This window comes from Colletotrichum scovillei, assembly GCF_011075155.1.
Source record: "Colletotrichum scovillei strain TJNH1 chromosome Unknown Contig00009, whole genome shotgun sequence".
NCBI classification, from domain to species: domain Eukaryota; kingdom Fungi; phylum Ascomycota; class Sordariomycetes; order Glomerellales; family Glomerellaceae; genus Colletotrichum; species Colletotrichum scovillei.
This window is the reverse complement of record NW_023336267.1, coordinates 5,419,270-5,436,071: the sequence shown is the minus strand read 5'-3', so window position 1 is coordinate 5,436,071 and position 16,802 is coordinate 5,419,270. Positions and strand designations below refer to the sequence as shown.

Genomic DNA, 16,802 nt, shown 5'->3' with positions numbered 1-16,802 from the left:
GGTACGTCGGCCGGATCCTTCCAGCCTGCATGCTATTGTCTTGGCCTCGCTCCTTGGTGAATTTTCCCCACCTCTGTCTACGACCACCTTGCACCGTACCGAGTAGCATTGCCATGGCCCATCTCACTCGCGTTACTTTAGATGTCAGAGTATGGGGTTCCCTAGTTAAGACAAAGCAAGTCACTCTCTGTGTCTAAGTACCTGGAGGGCAACATGTTCCCATGAGGTAACTCAGGAGCCAGGTGAATTCGATTCTATGCTGAGCCGAATAGCGGGAGCCAAGTACAGGATGCCAACACCGCGGCATCAACGGCACACAACGCTAGTACTATGGACTAGTCGACCAAATGTCTTGACATACGTCGCTCTCGGATCCTGCGCCATCAACTTGTAGTGCCATTACACTGTGCCTGTCTTGCCTGTCTCTCAATCCCTCTTTGCTAGGAAGCTGTGCCACCTCCAACATCTGATCTGCAAGAGCAAGAAGCCTTGCTCAATTCCAAGCATTGAACCCGTCACCTGCTCACCGTGCCCATTCACCAGCATACCCCAAAACCAAGCTTCCCCCATCTTCCTTTCCCGCCATCTTCGCCCCAAAATTCAATGTGCCTTGCCTAGAGACAAACCCAAAAAAGAAGCCTAAAAGAACAAATACCACATCCAATCCATCCGACTCGCTTCCTCGCCAAGAGCATCCACGGCACGCCTCGCCTTCGCCCGGTCTGACACCTCGCGGTGCGATGACGCACCATGATGGCGCAAGTTAAACTTGAATGCCTGCTTCAATGAGAGCCAAGATGGGCTGAGCCGGCTTAATTGTGTTCACTCGCAAGCAAGTTTGATCATGAGGTGCCGTTCGCTGCGTCGGGCGAGAGTATATGAGGTCTGGGGCATCTCCGATAGTTCGCCGGAGAAAGACGAGGCCCTTGCCCAAGTACCGCTCAAAAGACCTTTAATTAGATTCAATTGACAGAATCTCCCTCCTGGCAATCGTTGTTATTGTGAAGTACGCGGTCTCACGATGCAGCTGACCCTCCCTCTCCTGACGCTCCTCGCCGGGGTTTCGGCCGCACCAATTAAGGGCCTCGACCGCGCAACGATCCAAGATGAATACGACTTCATCATAGCAGGAGGTAACGCACGCTCACTTTTCACAAACTCACAGTATTTCAGGCGGCTAACTCACTCTTCTCCTTCTCAAAGGCGGTACTGCCGGCCTCGTCCTCGCAAATCGCCTCTCCGAGTCCGGCAAACAGCGGGTCCTCGTCCTTGAAGCGGGGCCGAACCCCGAGGTCGTTTCGGCCTACAAGCCGCCCGGCGGTAACCAGTTTCTCGGCGGTACCGCCATCGACTGGTCCTTCTACACCACCCCGCAGGAACACCTCGACGGCCGCATCCTTCGCTACCACCGCGGTCGGTGCCTCGGCGGCAGCAGCGTAACCAATGGCTTCTACTACGGTCGTGGCAGCTCGTCCGTCTACGATGATTGGGTTAAAGTGGGGAACCCGGGTTGGGGATGGGACGAAGTCTATCCTCTGTTCGTTAAGGTAAATCACACTTGTTCAGTCTAGGGTGTTTCTCACGGTTCGCTGACACGATGATAGGGCACGCACTTCAATCCTCCAACGGACCACGAAGTCCGAGGCTTCGACGTCTCCTACAAAACTCACGACCCCTCCGCCTACGCCGACGGTCCCCTCCAGCTCGGATTCCAGGGCTACGTCCCGCCCTCGGGCGTAGGCTTCATAGAGGCCGCTTCCGAGGCCCTGCAGATCCCCATCGTCGAGGACCACAACACGGGCAACAGCACCGGCGTGAAGCAGGGTACAGGCCACCTCGACGCCGGGTTCATGCGCAGCTCCAGCTACGATAGTTATCTGAAGCAGGCCGAGGGCCGGAAGAACCTTGATGTTCTGCACTTTGCCCCCGTGTGGAAGATTAACTTCGACCAGGCGGAAGAGGGGAAGAAGCCAAAAGCCGTGGGTGTCGCTTTCATGGATCATCCTACGGGTATTGTACATGAGGTTAGAGCGAAGAAGGAAGTTATCGTCAGCGCGGGGGCGTTCAACTCGCCTCAACTCCTCATGGTTTCTGTGAGTTCCTCTCCAACCTTACGGATGTGAAATGATAAACGGCAGATCATGTGCTAACCTCGTCCCCTTAAGGGAGTCGGTCCATCCTCCCAGCTCAACGAATTCGGCATCGAACCCGTCCACATCAACGAGAACATCGGCCAGCAGTATGTCCCTTTCTTTCTTTTCCTCCTCTCACACCACAACTAACATCATCCCCTTCCCAAGCCTAAACGACCACTCCGTCTTCAGCATAATGGCCCTCTCGACCCCCGAGTTCTCAACAACAGACATGGCAGCAACCTACCAATCCCTCCGCGCCGCCCAAGACGAGTTCTACACCAACGCCACGGGTGAGTACACGGCCCCCTCGGGCATCACGAACGCCTTCCAGAAGCTCTCGGTCGACGAGCTGCAGGCCATTGGCGCGGGCGACGTCGTCACCGCGGGGCTGGCGAACCAGTCGCACATCGAGTACCTCTTCGAGAGCGTCTTTTACCCGAGCGGGCCGACGCCGTATTACACGCCCCGCGGCAACGAAACGTACATTTCCCTCACGGCGTCGAGTATGGTGGCGCTTTCGAGGGGAAATGTTACGCTGAGGTCGAATTCTATGGCTGAGACGCCGAGGATCGATCCTAATGTGAGTCCGCTTTTGTTTACCTCCCACGCTGCTCCTATTCATCTCGGAGGACTTGCTCACTTTTCTTTCCATGTTTCCCCTCTAACGAACGTCAACAAGAAACGGGGTAAGCTGACTTATTGTTACACAGTACTACGCCCACCCAGCCGACCGCAAAATCGCCCTCGCCTCCTTCAGATACCTCCGCAAGATCCTCGCCCACCCGCGCATGTCAGAATACACCGTGGGCCCATCCCACGGCGAAGTCTCCCCCGGCGCCGGCGTCTCGGAAGACGACGAGGACACCGTGCTGGCCTACGTCCGCGCCAACACCATCCCTAATTGGCACGCCTCCGGCACGAACCAGATGCTTCCCGAAGACAAGGGCGGCGTCGTAGACCCGCGGCTGAGGGTGTACGGCGTGGACGGGCTGCGAGTTGTAGATTGTAGTATCATTCCCATCTTGCCTGATGTTAATATCGTGGGATCGGTGTATATGATTGGGGAGAAAGGGGCGGAGATGATCCGGGAGGATTGGGGAGACTTGTGATTGTGGTCTTGGATGAGTGGTGTCTAACGATGGTGTGATTAGTTTCGATAGGCTCAGTTCTAGATGCGAAGTAGCGGTTGATGTTGTCTAATGCGGTAATGAGCACATCTTGCTTTCAGTTGTCGTCCACGGTCATTCCTCTGCTCAACCAGATAGATAACTTCACATCTTGGCAACGGAGTTCCATTACCCTCCGGAGCCGAAGTAATGGCCGTCACCAACCGGCCGTCGGCTCTTACACAAGACTCCTACCTACTAGGGACTAATATCGCGTCATGGCAAGCAAAGGACCCCAGCATACTCCATTCTCGCCCAGACTTGCCATCTCAACTTTTCTCAATCTTCTCCAGAGACCAGAGACAACATGATACACTGATCCGACGACAAGAAAGACACAAGCTGGGGGGTTCTGCTTGCCAGCCAGTCATCAAGGCAACATGAAGTCAAACAGCATGGCAAGGCAAGCTACCAACAACGCCCGTCACATAAAACGCGGCACTCCACCTCCAGTCGGAAAATCCGAGCCAGGAGTCAAACGGCCCCAAAATTGAGAGAGAGCCTCCAGAGTTCAGACTCCAGAGCCCGCAGAGGCCTCCGACTATCTGCTCTACCAAGCAACCCCTCACAAGCCAAGGGTACATCAAAGACAAGGGTATCAAGACCAATAGCCCCCAAGAGAACGAACCCGACAGATCCAGACACGAGATGACAGTGATCTCCCAACCATACTATTCGTCCATATCCTCGACGGCAGGTGGGGATCCATCGGAAGGTGACCATCTCGTTGGACGGTTCGGCATGTCCTTTCCAGACTGTCGAGAACTTGTCTAGCAAAAGACCTGTACCGAGCCGAAGCCAAGCCGTTTCGAAAGACGAGACGGTGACAGGCAGGCGGTCGGCTGAACAGATTCGGGGACGTGCTCACGGAGAACCCATGGGTGGTGGGAGAGCGAGTACACGGCATAGATGCACGGGGTGAGCAGATTCTTGAGAAACGCACGCGACGTTTCGTGCCTCATCTTGTATGGCGGGCCCATAATCTTACCACCGTCGCCCATGGGTCCAGAGGGAGAAGAGCAGACACCTCGCGATCTCAATGAGGGAGGGAAACATTCATTCACATGGAAGAAACAAATCAATGGAGATCAAGTTAGAGAATTCTTTTGTATTCTTCAGATCGAGTTGCGGGAGCGCCCAATCTATCTAGTACACGATGGCCATGGCCAGCCGTAAATTCCACCTCTTACTCGCCAATGTGAACAATCATCAATCATGCCGAACCAGCTTGGTTCCTATAGAATTCTTTTCGTCCGCCGCAACACTCTTAAAATAAAAATAAGAAACTAGATGCCGTCCCGGTTCGGGTGTAGTCGATTCCCAGTCAATCCCAACGCCATGTCCCAGATATCAAGCTAGTATGCACAGGAAATGTTGTAGCGAACTAAATGCCCATAATAAGGTGCTAAAAGAAAGTGTAGTAGAGAATGTGGTGTTTAGAGGAAGAGCGACTCCAATCTGGCGAGGACTGGTTGAAGCGCGGCATCGATGCGTTGCACCTTGGCCATGGCCACACATGCGTTCTTCTCATCTTCTGATGCATCGACAAGCTCGTAGCGGGCAAGAACCTTCTCAGCTTCGACACCTCCGAAGATCTCGGGTTGTGAGAGGGCTTCGGTGTCAAGTTCGACAGGGGATGCGGTAGCAGGGGCAGGAGCAGAGTGGTACAGAGCAAACTCAGGGTCGTTCTCGAACTCGTCATCGAAGACCTCCTCGGTCGCCGGAGCCTGGGACTGAACCTCGGGCGCCAGGACCTTGGGAGCCTCAATAGTGGGGAGCTCGATCTTCTCGTCATCAGACTCGAACTGCTCGCCGACAAAGTTTGAAGACTTTCCGGAGAGAACGTTGGTGTCAATGGTGACGGGAACGTCGGGGGTCTCGAGAACAGCAAAGACCTGGGGCTGGAAGTTGTAGGCATCATTGTCAATGTTCAGCATGGAGAAGTCCATGTTCTGCTCAGGGAGCATGGCCATGCCGATCTGCTGCTGCTGGGTCTGGTTGGCGTAGGGGTTGATGTCCTTGGGAATCTGGCGCTGCTCGGCTTGTCTCTCGACCTTGACGGCGGGAGCTTGCTGCTGCTGAGGGACGGGCTGAGGGTTGGTGCTGAGGTGGTCAAGGAAGTTGGAGAATGAGGGAGAAGCCAGGAGCATGCGAGTGAGATCCTGCAGGCGCTTGTTCTCGTCCTGGAGAGCACGGTTGTGCTGGCGAAGTTCGCCGTTCTCGGAAACCTTGTTGGCAATCTCGGCCTCGAGCTGAGTGATGTATTCTGTGATGGGTTAGCGAGTGAATCTTGTAGCATTGTGGTAGTGAAACTTACCCTTTCTGCGGGAACGGAAGGCGCGGGCGGAAACCTTGTTGCGGAGTTGGCGACGCTCCTTGCTGCTGAGCTTCTTGCCCTCCTCGCTAGCGAGAAGTCTCTCATCCTCGTCCATATCCTCCTCGTCCTTCTTGCATCTAGGCAGATTCATGAGAGGAGTGGGGCTGTCGCCCTCTTGAGCGGGCTTAGCACGCATGGAATTGAGGAGCTGGGTGATCTTCTGCTCAACAATGGGGTCGGTAGGCTGCTGGCTCTTGGTGCGCTGCTTCTGGCCCATCTGCTGACGCTGCTGCTGCTGCTGGATGATTTGCTGCTGTTGTCTTTGCTGGGCCTGGGCCTTGGCAAGAGCAGCTTGGGAGTGCATGCCGGGCCAGAGGCGGCCAACGTTGCTTTGCTGGGAGGGGACCACGGGAGACTCCTGTCCGCCGATGGCAGTGGGGTTGACGGTGGTGTTAGGGAAGAAGTACTGGGAGTCCGGAGGGGAGTCAAACTCCATATCCATATCCAAGCCGGTAGAGTTTTGGGAGGGCGATGTGTTGAAGTCAAACATGTCGTTCTCCGGGCTCAAGCCATTGCCCAAGTAGTCCATTCCATAACCGCTGTTGTAGCCGCTGATGTGAGAGTTGGCCTCGTTCACGGCCAGGGTGCTGGCGAGGGCACCGGGAACGATGCCAGTCTGCTGCTTGTAGAGATCATACTGGTGGCTGGGGCCAGTAAGGGGTTGTGATGCGGACGGCATCGTCGGGGTCGCGACAGTGCTGACTGATGGGCGAGTGAAGGTGTTCTTCGCGGTGGCCGCAGGAGAGAGCGAGGGAGACTGATAAGACATATTGTCGTACTCGCTGAAGTCGAGGAGGGCGTCGATGTTATCGACGTTCTGATTCGAGGTCGTCATTGCCGTCGAAGGAGGGTTCGATCCCTTGGGTGTCGAGATAGATGGGTTTTGGTGGATTCGGGTTCGCACCAGTCTGTGGCGAACCTTTGTAGTGATTGTTAGGCCCCGTACGCGACGACGAGGCAGTGATCGATGTATAGTATTCGATTCGGTGAATGAGGCTCGTGACGATAGATGGCAGTGCCTCAGGTGAGTGCTTCGTTTGGTGTTTTGGTTGAAGTTGAGAAGAAAGAGGGTTCGAGAGGTGGGAGAGAGAAAGAGGAAAAGAGGGCAAGAAGAATGTAGAGATAGGCGAGTAGTTTAGGGGGGTCTGGGCAGTGGATGTATGGGAAGCGTAACAAGAGGGACTGAGCACGGGGACTCCGTTTCTTGAATGATTTGGGTGCCTGGTCCTCGGAGCAGCAGGGGGGGAAGGCGGGCCAAGCGGATTCTGGGCGGGCTGAGCAGGGGGGTGGGCTTTGGGGGGGAGTTGAGGAAGGAAGGGACCAGGAGTCCCAGGACGGACGAGCAAGAGCGAGGGGAAGGTACTTTGGTACTATGGTACTTTGGGAAGGGAGTGGAAAGTCGGGATTGGGGAGAGGGAAGGAGGGAAGGGGAGAGAGCACTGAGCAGAAAGACCAGAAAGCGCAAGAGGGAAGACGGAGGGAAAGAGAGAGACGACCGGGGGCGCTGATGGGAGGGAAAGAGGGACGCGTAAGCCGATGGACGACGTGTCCTGATTTGGATTAGCGCGGGGAGATGAGAGAGACTGGGCCGGGCGTCCTTGGCTGACGGGCTGCACCTTCTCGTCGGGTGGGAAGGCAGGCAGTGGTGTTCCTTCCCTCTCGCTTTTTCTCACTCGTCCGTTGCTTCCCTTCCCCTACTGCGTACTGCGTCCAGCGAATATTCGTACCAGCAAATGCAGGCAGGCAGAGGAAGGAGCATTGGATCAGAACTAAGGTAGACCAGTGAACGGCAGGCAGGTACAATCGTATTCGATGGTGCCCGGGTGGGAAAGCACGAATTCACAAAATGTCAGGTACCTTCTTGCAGCGATGCACACTTACAATGTACACGTCTGCGGCCTGAGGATGACGACGCCAACTGCCCTTTTCGGTTCAGTCGTCGTCGAGTACTCGACCATTCGCTCGCAGTGATTCGCTCCGGGTGGTCCCCATTTCCTTCATTTTCTGCGCCTTTTGGCTTCCAGGTTCTTTTGGTGAACCCCCGGAGCGCTGTGGAATTCAACGTGGATTCGCAAGCTCGTCACTCGCCAGAACAGCGACCGCTTGTTTTGATATTGAACTCGACCACTCGCTCTGCCGCCTGTCGCCTGCCGCCCAACCACAAGCAATGGCGCGATGTCGCCGTTTCGAAATGTTGCTGACGACGACTCGACGACGCACGCTTATTGAGAGAACTTTCTTGACTTTTTTTTTCTCCGATCCCTCGTCTTTGCCTACGCTACCGACAGAGACTAGGCCTGTTTACCCGCCCATTTTACCATCAATTCCCGCTCGTTGATGTTGGTTACGGCTCTACAATATCGTCGTCGATGATGAATCCAATGTCAATCCCCTCCCTCCCATTGTCGTGGCCTCTCTAATTCTTCCGATAAGACGGAGCAGAATCTAGCCGACATACAATAACGAAGTCGCAAACTCGAGGTTGGTGAGATGACAAGATGACGAGGCCGCGTCTTGTTCGGGCGCGAGACCAAATCCGAACCGAGCGAATCGCTGCAAATAATTCAAACCAAATTCCACAGGCGCCTCGCCTGGCGCTATGCTGTGCTGCGTGTGTTGCTGAGTGCTGACCCGAGCCGACCAATTCACTGCCCGACGGAGACGGGCGGCGGGAAGTTTTGGTTGTGCGGCGGCGGCGGCGCACCCTCCCTGTTCGCTTTCGCTTGCGAGGTCGATGACAGGTATCGAGTACTCAATGCCACGCCCAGGATATCCGCAGTCGCGTGTACCGATACGAAGAGTGCCGCCATCCCGGGTGTGGCTGTTCCAGTTGGCGCTCTGCCTCTTTTTTGCTTTCGGCGTGGGTTGATCGTCCGTCAATGCTGCTCTGAGCTCTTACTCTTCCTACCACCAACAAATCAAAGGCCTTCGTTTGGTTCGTTCAAAAAGAAGGTTGTTTATGCTCAGCCTCAATAACTGAACTCATGGTCTTCCATTCGATTCAACTCGTTCCAACGACCTGACCCGGCTGCTTACGATGGGCTTGGAATCCAGCAGTATGCAAATACCGACCACCTGTCCATCTCTAACCGTATCAACTTCCCATGCTTCTCAGCGTCGCCGCTCAGAACAGTACAGGCCCCCATATCGAAGCAATCCAGACACCCCTTGACACAGCATTCCCACTTGCGGCAACCTTTTTCAGCATCCACGCCTCCCCTTAGTTGCCATTCTTTGAAGCAGTAGGAGCAGACTGGTCTCGGCGACTAGAAACACGGCGCGGCATAGACTTTCACTTGCAAGTTGCGCCTACGGTACTCGTCCGGGCCACTGCCCACTTCACGAAAAGGTCCCTCCGAAAAGGCTCACTGGTCTCCGTCCGAGCTTCAAGGAGGTGGTCAAGGAGGTGGTGGAAGGGAGTCTACGGCGTTTGGCCATGCGCTGACATCAGGCCGTCCCATTCTCGCGGCTCCAAATTCTGTTCAGCTCGCCCCCGAAGCGGAAGTTGTGCCGTCGTCCGTTATTCACGGCATTAACATCTGGAAAAGAGTTTTCGTCCAGGGAGCCAGAGCCAGAGCCAGAGCCAGAGCCAGACCCGACGGCAACTTCAGGCGTCTCGTTCGCTCCCGACATTCCGCACTGAACCGGGCCCTCAATCTGGTCGGTGGTTAGATCCCATTCAGGGGATCGCCCCGTTCGTTCTGGGAATGCCGCCCATGATCATTCAATCCTGTGGGACGCTTTTGTGATTTCCGTTCCCTGACCCTACCGCGATAATTCATGCACTGCCACCACGGCCGTTATCACTATCGAAATCACCAAATCATCCACCGCCAACATTTGATTCGCTCATCTGCTTTTCGTATGGGCTGTGCCGTTGACCACCCCTATGAGCGAGCTTAGTGGAAAACACTCGCGACACGGCGTGGCTTAGATGAGCTTCTATTCGTAGTAGAGCTGCTTATCCGTCTGCAACAGTCGCTGTTTACCCAGCCCTGTCGGGCGTTGGACCGCGGCGAAGGCCCTGGATGCTGGCAATAAACAACAAGCCCTCAGCACCACAGCGGGAACAATTCTAGCTAATTACGGAGTAGACTTTGGCTTAACGGCGGTCACTGCAGCATCGCACATCTTGCATCACAAGTTTTTGTCGACTCCCCTGAGCCACAAGTCAGCAGGCGAACGTCGACCCGCGGGCCCTCCCAATAAGGTCGACACACGATGGAAATTGGGCTTGTTACGGCCCCCAGACTCAAGGCGAATCTGATGTTCCTCGCCATCTCGCCTACCCTTGATACGCGCAATCTGGACCGCAAACCGCCCGTCCACTTTTTGTCACTTTTGGGCTCTTGCTCAAGAAGGGTTCGCAGACGTCTCAGTCTCCATTTCAACTTTTGACAATCTCCAGAGTTCAGACGACTGTCAGCCCTTTCGCACCGCGAGAATGAGCCGAATATCGAACGCTGGTGCCGTGATGAATGAGAATCCGACCAAGACAGACCTGAAGACAGTACTTCCAACACTAGGTACGGTAGAACCCCCCGGCGCCGTTTCGGCATTGCTGTAACAGTCTTCCTAGCTAGTACTATGGGCACCGTCTCGGCTTCTGGCACCTCGCTCTGGCCCCACCGGTCCCGAAGGTCCTCCCACATTCCCGATGTGCCGACTTTCTCGAGTCTCGCCGCCTCGCACACGCCGCAGTGGGCTAATGTCAGTTAAAGTCATCAGCAAAAGACTCGACCGCAACCATTCAGCAGCCGTCCATCAGCCCATCAATGGGTGTGGGCTTACATAATGAGCTAGACCTTGCACTAGCTGGGCTGCTTAGTGGTTCACAAGTATTCTTATGCCGAGAATCAGGGTGTCCCGCTGCCAGACCACGCCCCGGCCAAGCGCGAACCATGACGTTGTGTAAACAAAAATAGAAAATATGTACGCTTTGTTTCACCTGCGGCACCTTCACAACCACGACAACCCACAAAGTCCCGGGAGCGAAATCCAGAACGCCTTGTCAACTGACAACGGGTTGCTTCCAAGAGCCAACCAGGTACCACCGTAAACTTCATGCTCCATTCCCGCGGCTGGTTCCTACTGGCCAGCTCGACGGCCCCAAATACCGGCAAGGCTCTTTTTCCCTTTTGGTGTGGGAGAACGCCTTCTGACGGACTATAACGGACAATAGGGGCTTCGGCATCAAGAACCGCAACATTCGATGATTTGGACTACCAACCAGACATTGCCCTTGACCTCAAACTCGAAAGAGCCGCTTGAGGGGGGCCCTGCCATCCCATGTTTCGATGCATAGTACACTAGACACCCCGTACCGCACCATCAATCAACCAACCCCTCAGATTCTCGCGGGAATGGCGTCGGTTTGATCGCCCACATCGGCGCATCACCAGGAGTCTGGAGAAGATCCAGGGAGGTGTATTCGTACATAGCAGTGACACATGCGGGCCACGGCGAATGACAGGCCGACAGACTTCAGAACGGTGGCGGCCCCTTCGACCTCGGGGTTCTAGAACGTCGATTCTACATTCCTTTGCCCCCTACACTTTTCCCCCCTCATCGCGAAGAGCTGAACTCTAGGGTCCGATCATCCCGAATCTTATCAATTATGGTATATCCACCTTGCAGTTCGGAGCAAAAGCCTGTTCGATGAAAGGCTTGTTTCTGCCCATTGAAGATGTTCTCTCTCAGGTCATTTCGTTGAATGAGCCTCCACCAAGAACTCTCTTCGAGGGGTTCACTCTGGAATCGTGTTCTCAAACAGCGCCGGCCAATACACCCTCATACCTAGGTACTTACGTCCTCCCACATTCCACGACATGTTGTTTGGAAAACCATCTCCACAATGGTAATTAACTTGTCCAAGCCGAAGACAAAGTTTGAACGATAAGGTAAGCAAAAGCGGAGGTGGTCAGTCCACACTTGTAGGCACGGTAGCAGTACGGATGCGTTCCGCCATCACGTCGATTCATGTGCTTCTTGTCCGGATATCATCCGCACAATGAATCGCACATATCCGTGTCAAAAAGAGAGGAAAGAATGTCCCGCAGACAGGTGAGTGCAAGGGTGTGGCTGAGCCTCTGTCTCCACCATGTGCCGTGCCGGGCAAAAAAAGGCCCCCCTGTCCAGTAAACAACCTTCACGACTCGAGGTTGGCCCGAATCTGGCAAGATGCTCCGTTCTATTCGGGCCTAGCGTTGGGGAGACCAAGCATTTTTTGACAGTTATGGATGGGCGCCCCCCCTTCTTCCCGTGCGGCCTGCGGCGCGGGTGCATGAGCCACCGCGAAAATAACGAGATTGTTGAACTGTGAGCAGGCAATCTTCCAAGGTAGTATCGAAATTTGAAGCCTTATCATGAGAGTGGGCAGGGCCATGGCCTCGAGGTGAGCAGAGAGTCAGGAACTGCATGGTAACGGTCACCGAAATTTTGACCGATGTCTCTCAAATAGTCAGCTAGTCAGCAAGGTGCTTCTTTGCTTGCTGAATTCAATATCCGACGAGCAGAATTCCGTCTCGCCTATCTGATGTCGTGCTTTTGAGCGAACAGGGAGCAAATAAGTTTAGGGGCATTGGGCTTTCCGAGGAACTCGGGTTATGACTGGGTGGCCTAGATGACGGATCTCAAGATGCTGATTGAGAATGGTGGCACTGACGTGTGGTTCCATCTTGATATCCTTGGAGAAGGTCGCCGGTGTGCCCTGTGTGCCTGAATTACTCAACTCTGATCATTGCGCCAATCCCGATACCTTTTCGCCACAAAAATGAACATCACAGATGCCACAGTGACCAGGAAAGTTTGTTGGCAGGTCATTATTAGAAACAAAGTCGTCTACCTATCAGAATCGAGTTTCCCCTGTAGATCCAAGTTCAAGTAACCGTCAACAACAGGTTTTTTGTGGTGTCTGAGTTGCAACGGTGGACCAATGCGCGACAAGCCACAGGTCATAGTGACGATTTGGTGACTTACACAGCCACACCACCCCTCCCTTGTGGCGCTCGGAACTACACGCGCCACATGGAGTGTCAAGCCACACACGTGATCATTTTCGGCAACTTCAGGGTCGGTTCCCTCTTTCTTCCTTGTGGCATATGTCACTGGCTTCGGTGGACGAGCGGAAGGGAATGCTCGACCCTGAGGGCTTGTTATTTAGATTCTTTTCAAGTCTCTGAGCTCTTCCATGATGCTGAAAGCTTCACCATCCGAACTTTCTCGTGCTCTTTCCGTACATCAGTGACGGATACTTATTGATACTTTTTCACTTGCAAAAGACCAGCGAGCGCTTGGAGGAGTTGAGCCTCACGTACGCATAAGAAATGTAAACAAAGATACCCGTGTGACTGTGGAGGATGTGTGTGTGTGTGTGTTGCCCAATGCTCATGCGAGGTCAGTGCAAAATAGACGCAGTCATCAGCTGGGAATCTTTTGCTGACCCTCGGCCTCGGTACGTCTCAGCCCATGTGCCTCTATCGAATCCGTGCTTTTCTCCCGTTCCCTCTCTCCTTGCGAGAAATAGACTTCCCGAGAGTTACTCAGAATATTATGCCGTCGGGAGGTCGAAGAGGAGGGGTAGTAGAGGGGAGGTACACCTTCCGCCGCCACGGAAACCCAATCTTCTGACTACGAAGTGGGATGAAAAGCTTGGTGAAGCTTAGCGGGCACAGTTTGGATTCTTGTTGTATGAAAAAGGACATAGAAGAGGGAGCTTCATGGCATGCGGCGGTTCTGAGGTAGGGAAGATCTAGGCCGTAGAAAGAAGTCACAGGCTTGTCTTTTTCATCTGAAGGAACGACAGAAGGGACGATGTTACTTGCCGCTCTGCTTGGAAGACCGGACGTCGAGGCCAAGCTTCCGTTCATTTGCCGACACTTTTGGACGAGTTTGTAGTCGAAGAGAGTGTGCTTAGTGATTCTGCTGATGTTGAGCAGCTCGAGGCGGGGGAGGGGAAAGTTGATGGCGAACATTGGGATGCCTCGGCACAAGACGATTACTGTGATAAACAGCAGCTTAGTACCGGTAGAGCTGATAATATACTTGGATGGTTGCCTTTAGCCGAGGAGGAGGAGGGATGCTTTGGTAAGTCTTTCTGTCTTGAGAAACTTTTGATGACACTTTTCTATTGCTCTTGGAAATATTTGAGATTATCAAAAGTATTTTGGAGTATCCAATGAACAATTTTACTTTGCAATGGCACTATCCTAGAATCTCCAGGGCATTGAGGTATTTTCTAACTTACTACAATATCCTATGTTATTATCTACAAGACGAGAAAAAGAGATTTGCCTACCTGACGCTGCAGGCTTTCCATATCAACATCCTAGTACTTTGAGTTAAGATAAATTAAACGTTCTACACAAGGCTGGAGCTATTGAGGCAAACTTTCGAATCACGTCTCGTTCATTGAACTCAAGTCTTGACGGCTTATTACTTAAGTAGCAAAGTCACTTCGGCAAAATCCTTTTTATTTCTAAAACATGTCACCTTTAAGTATCATATAGCTCAGTAACCCGTGAGCACGTCTCATTGATTGCGCATCGACGTCTGTGAAACTCCAGAATTTGCTAGCGGCGTATAAAACGAAATCACAGCCCTGCTTGCCAATCAACAATCTGTTGAACTCTGGAGACTGCAAAGGTCATGAGGAAGACTTTCGCAACTTTCGCAAAGCAATCAAGGCGTCCTGTCGAGTCAACGATTGGCACGCCTGAAGAGGGTAGTGTTGCACAGTGCTGCTGTGATTTGGGACTTGACCGGTTGGCAATGCTATTACTCAATCACCCACGGCGGGGTCATCTCAGACAGCAACGTATATATACCATTACTTGGACCGTGAAAAATCAACTACCCAACCCAAAGTAAGTAGAGTAGAAACCAAGACGATGCCCATGCAACCTAGTTGCTAGTGGGGAGTCATCCTACTGAACTTCGGCGAGAATATGGAATACGGCGAGTAGCCGGCCCATGCTGCATCCATCTTCATGGTCCACTTAGACGACTGACGATGGTTATGAGTTAAATCTCCAGATCTAACTACATAAACCTCTAGTCATCTATGTGGGCTGACAATCTCTGGCCAATCGAGATCAAGCGCTCATGGCTGTAGGCATTTGTATTCATCTGATTATCCCATTGACTTGGTCTATTCAAGGCAGATTTAATTCAGGCCGCGCTTCCAAGTCCCAATACAACATCGAAATTGGACCAGTCCTTGGTGCCTTTGCGGCATTCTTCAAGATATTGAGAAATACCACCAAGATAGTTGAGCTGTTCCTTCTTCTTGCCGGGAATGTTGCCTCCTACGTACCAGGATGTATCACTCTGGCTAAACAGCAGTGCCTCGTGTATTGCCTGTACCTTTTCCTTCCAGTGCTCTTCAGCCGAACGGCGTGGCTCGATGGATGTGACGTTTTCCGTGCGTAGTTTCACTAGGAAGTCTGTGATGAAATCGACTTGCTGCTCGATGAACACCGGCGCGTTCGTCAAAGCCGTAGGAGCTGTTCCAATTTTCAATTACTTGAGGTTTTCCAGAAAAGGCACTTAAGGCCTCGTGCTTACCTTGCGGCCCGTATATCATGAACATGTTTGGACATCCTCGAGCCATCAAGCCAAGGTACGTCCAAACGCCCTGTCTCCACCTCTCTTTCATATCGATGCCGTCTTTCCCACGGAGCCCCATGCTTGTCAAAGCTCCGGTCATACTGTCGTACCCCGTCGCTAGCACAACGATGTCATGCTCTCTCTTCTTCCCATCTTCAGTCACGATACCACGCGATGTCCATTCGCGGATGCCCGTCTTCTTCACATCCACCACTTCCACATTATCCTGGTCCATGCATTCGTAATAATCCTGCTCCAGGCTGCTTCGTTTTGTTCCAAACGGGAAAGGTTGTTCGTCAGGCACCAAGATGGCTCGTTTTTCCGGATCCTGTAGCCGGCATTTGGTTTTCTTTGACCAAAACTCGTAAATCAAACGATTTGCTTCCGCATCCATCAAGAAGTCCGTATACTGGCCTGTTTGGAAGTTGAAGGCCCCTCTCTTCCATAGCTCCTCCCACCAAGCCTCCCTTTCTTCCGTTGTTGTCTCCTTTGTAACCTGGGTAGGTCCATCGCAAGGTAGCCCGGCACTACTGTCCCTCGCCAACCTAAAGAGTGTCTTGTATATCGCTTTCAAGCTGTCCTGCTCCAGTTCCGAGATTTCGCGTTGACGCATGGGGAGTGCAATGTTGACATTTCGTACGTAGACTGTCAGCTCCACACCAGGCTGTTTGGCAATTTCTTGCACGCATTGAACTCCTGTTGCCCCTGATCCAATAATGGCGACTCGTTTATTCTCAAGATCAATGCCGGAATCAGGCCATGCTGCGGGGTGTACCACTATGCCTTTGAAGGAACTCTTTCCTGCGAATTCGGGCTCATATCGTTTAATTGAACTGCCTGTCGCTGGAATCAAGAATCGTGACGTGATGATTCGTCCTGTATCGGTCTCGACGATCCACTTGGCTGTCGCTATATCGAAGTCGGCCCCAACCACAACAGTATTGTAGGACACGTCCTTAGAAATGTCAAGAACTTTGTCGACGTGTGTGAAGTATCTCTTCAGCTCCTCGTGCCCCGGAAAGCGTTGCGACCATGTCCAGTCTTTCCAGACTTCCCGCAACGAAAGCTGATAGTAGGGCGTCTCCGAGTCAACTCGTGCTCCGGGATAGCTGTTCCGGTGCCACACGCCGCCAAGGGCCGATCCGGCTTCCACAAGGTGTGCCGAAAAGCCCGACTTACGCAGCTGATGTAAGGCGTAGCATCCCCCAAAGCCGCCGCCAATGATCAGAACATCGTAATCCATATTCCTGTCGTAGCTATCATTACAATTACCATTGTATTTGGTTCGGTGATGATTGAGGTGGTGGGTAGACCCCATTATCAACAACTCAGTCTTGAACCTTAAGCCGACCAGAATGAGTCAGTATCGGGACAAAAGAGTCAGGAACATTTGGAAGTCGAGCAATCTGGGAGATCTACCGACTCAGGAGGGAGATCTGTTGATTTATGAGCCGACGAGCGTATGGTCCAAAAGATCAGACGGGGGTTTGGGTTCAAGCAGGAGGTGAGATGAAGCTG

The 16,802-nt window shown here is 53.1% G+C and overlaps 3 protein-coding genes across 3 annotated transcripts; 1 reads left to right on the top strand and 2 right to left on the bottom strand.

The window, feature by feature from the left end:
• Positions 1-569: 569 nt before the first annotated feature.
• On the top strand, positions 570-3,244 carry HER10_EVM0006312 (GMC oxidoreductase; the record flags this gene model as incomplete). Its single annotated transcript, XM_035475901.1, has 5 exons — positions 570-1,133; positions 1,204-1,547; positions 1,605-2,093; positions 2,170-2,715; positions 2,846-3,244. The coding sequence occupies exons 1-5, from the start codon at positions 1,022-1,024 to the stop codon at positions 3,242-3,244; spliced, it is 1,890 nt and encodes a 629-aa protein (XP_035329456.1). The 5' UTR covers positions 570-1,021.
• Positions 3,245-4,383: 1,139 nt separating this feature from the next.
• HER10_EVM0003283 (bZIP transcription factor) lies at positions 4,384-7,101 on the bottom strand. Its single transcript, XM_035472965.1, has 2 exons — positions 5,619-7,101; positions 4,384-5,567 (listed from the first exon to the last, which is right to left on the bottom strand). Exons 1-2 carry the CDS (start codon positions 6,511-6,513, stop codon positions 4,738-4,740), a joined length of 1,725 nt encoding a protein of 574 aa, XP_035329065.1. The 5' UTR covers positions 6,514-7,101; the 3' UTR covers positions 4,384-4,737.
• Positions 7,102-14,846: 7,745 nt separating this feature from the next.
• On the bottom strand, positions 14,847-16,602 carry HER10_EVM0002333 (cyclopentanone 1,2-monooxygenase; the record flags this gene model as incomplete). Its single annotated transcript, XM_035472049.1, has 3 exons — positions 14,847-15,181; positions 15,387-16,350; positions 16,411-16,602. The coding sequence occupies 3 exons, from the start codon at positions 16,600-16,602 to the stop codon at positions 14,847-14,849; spliced, it is 1,491 nt and encodes a 496-aa protein (XP_035328975.1).
• Positions 16,603-16,802: the final 200 nt, after the last annotated feature.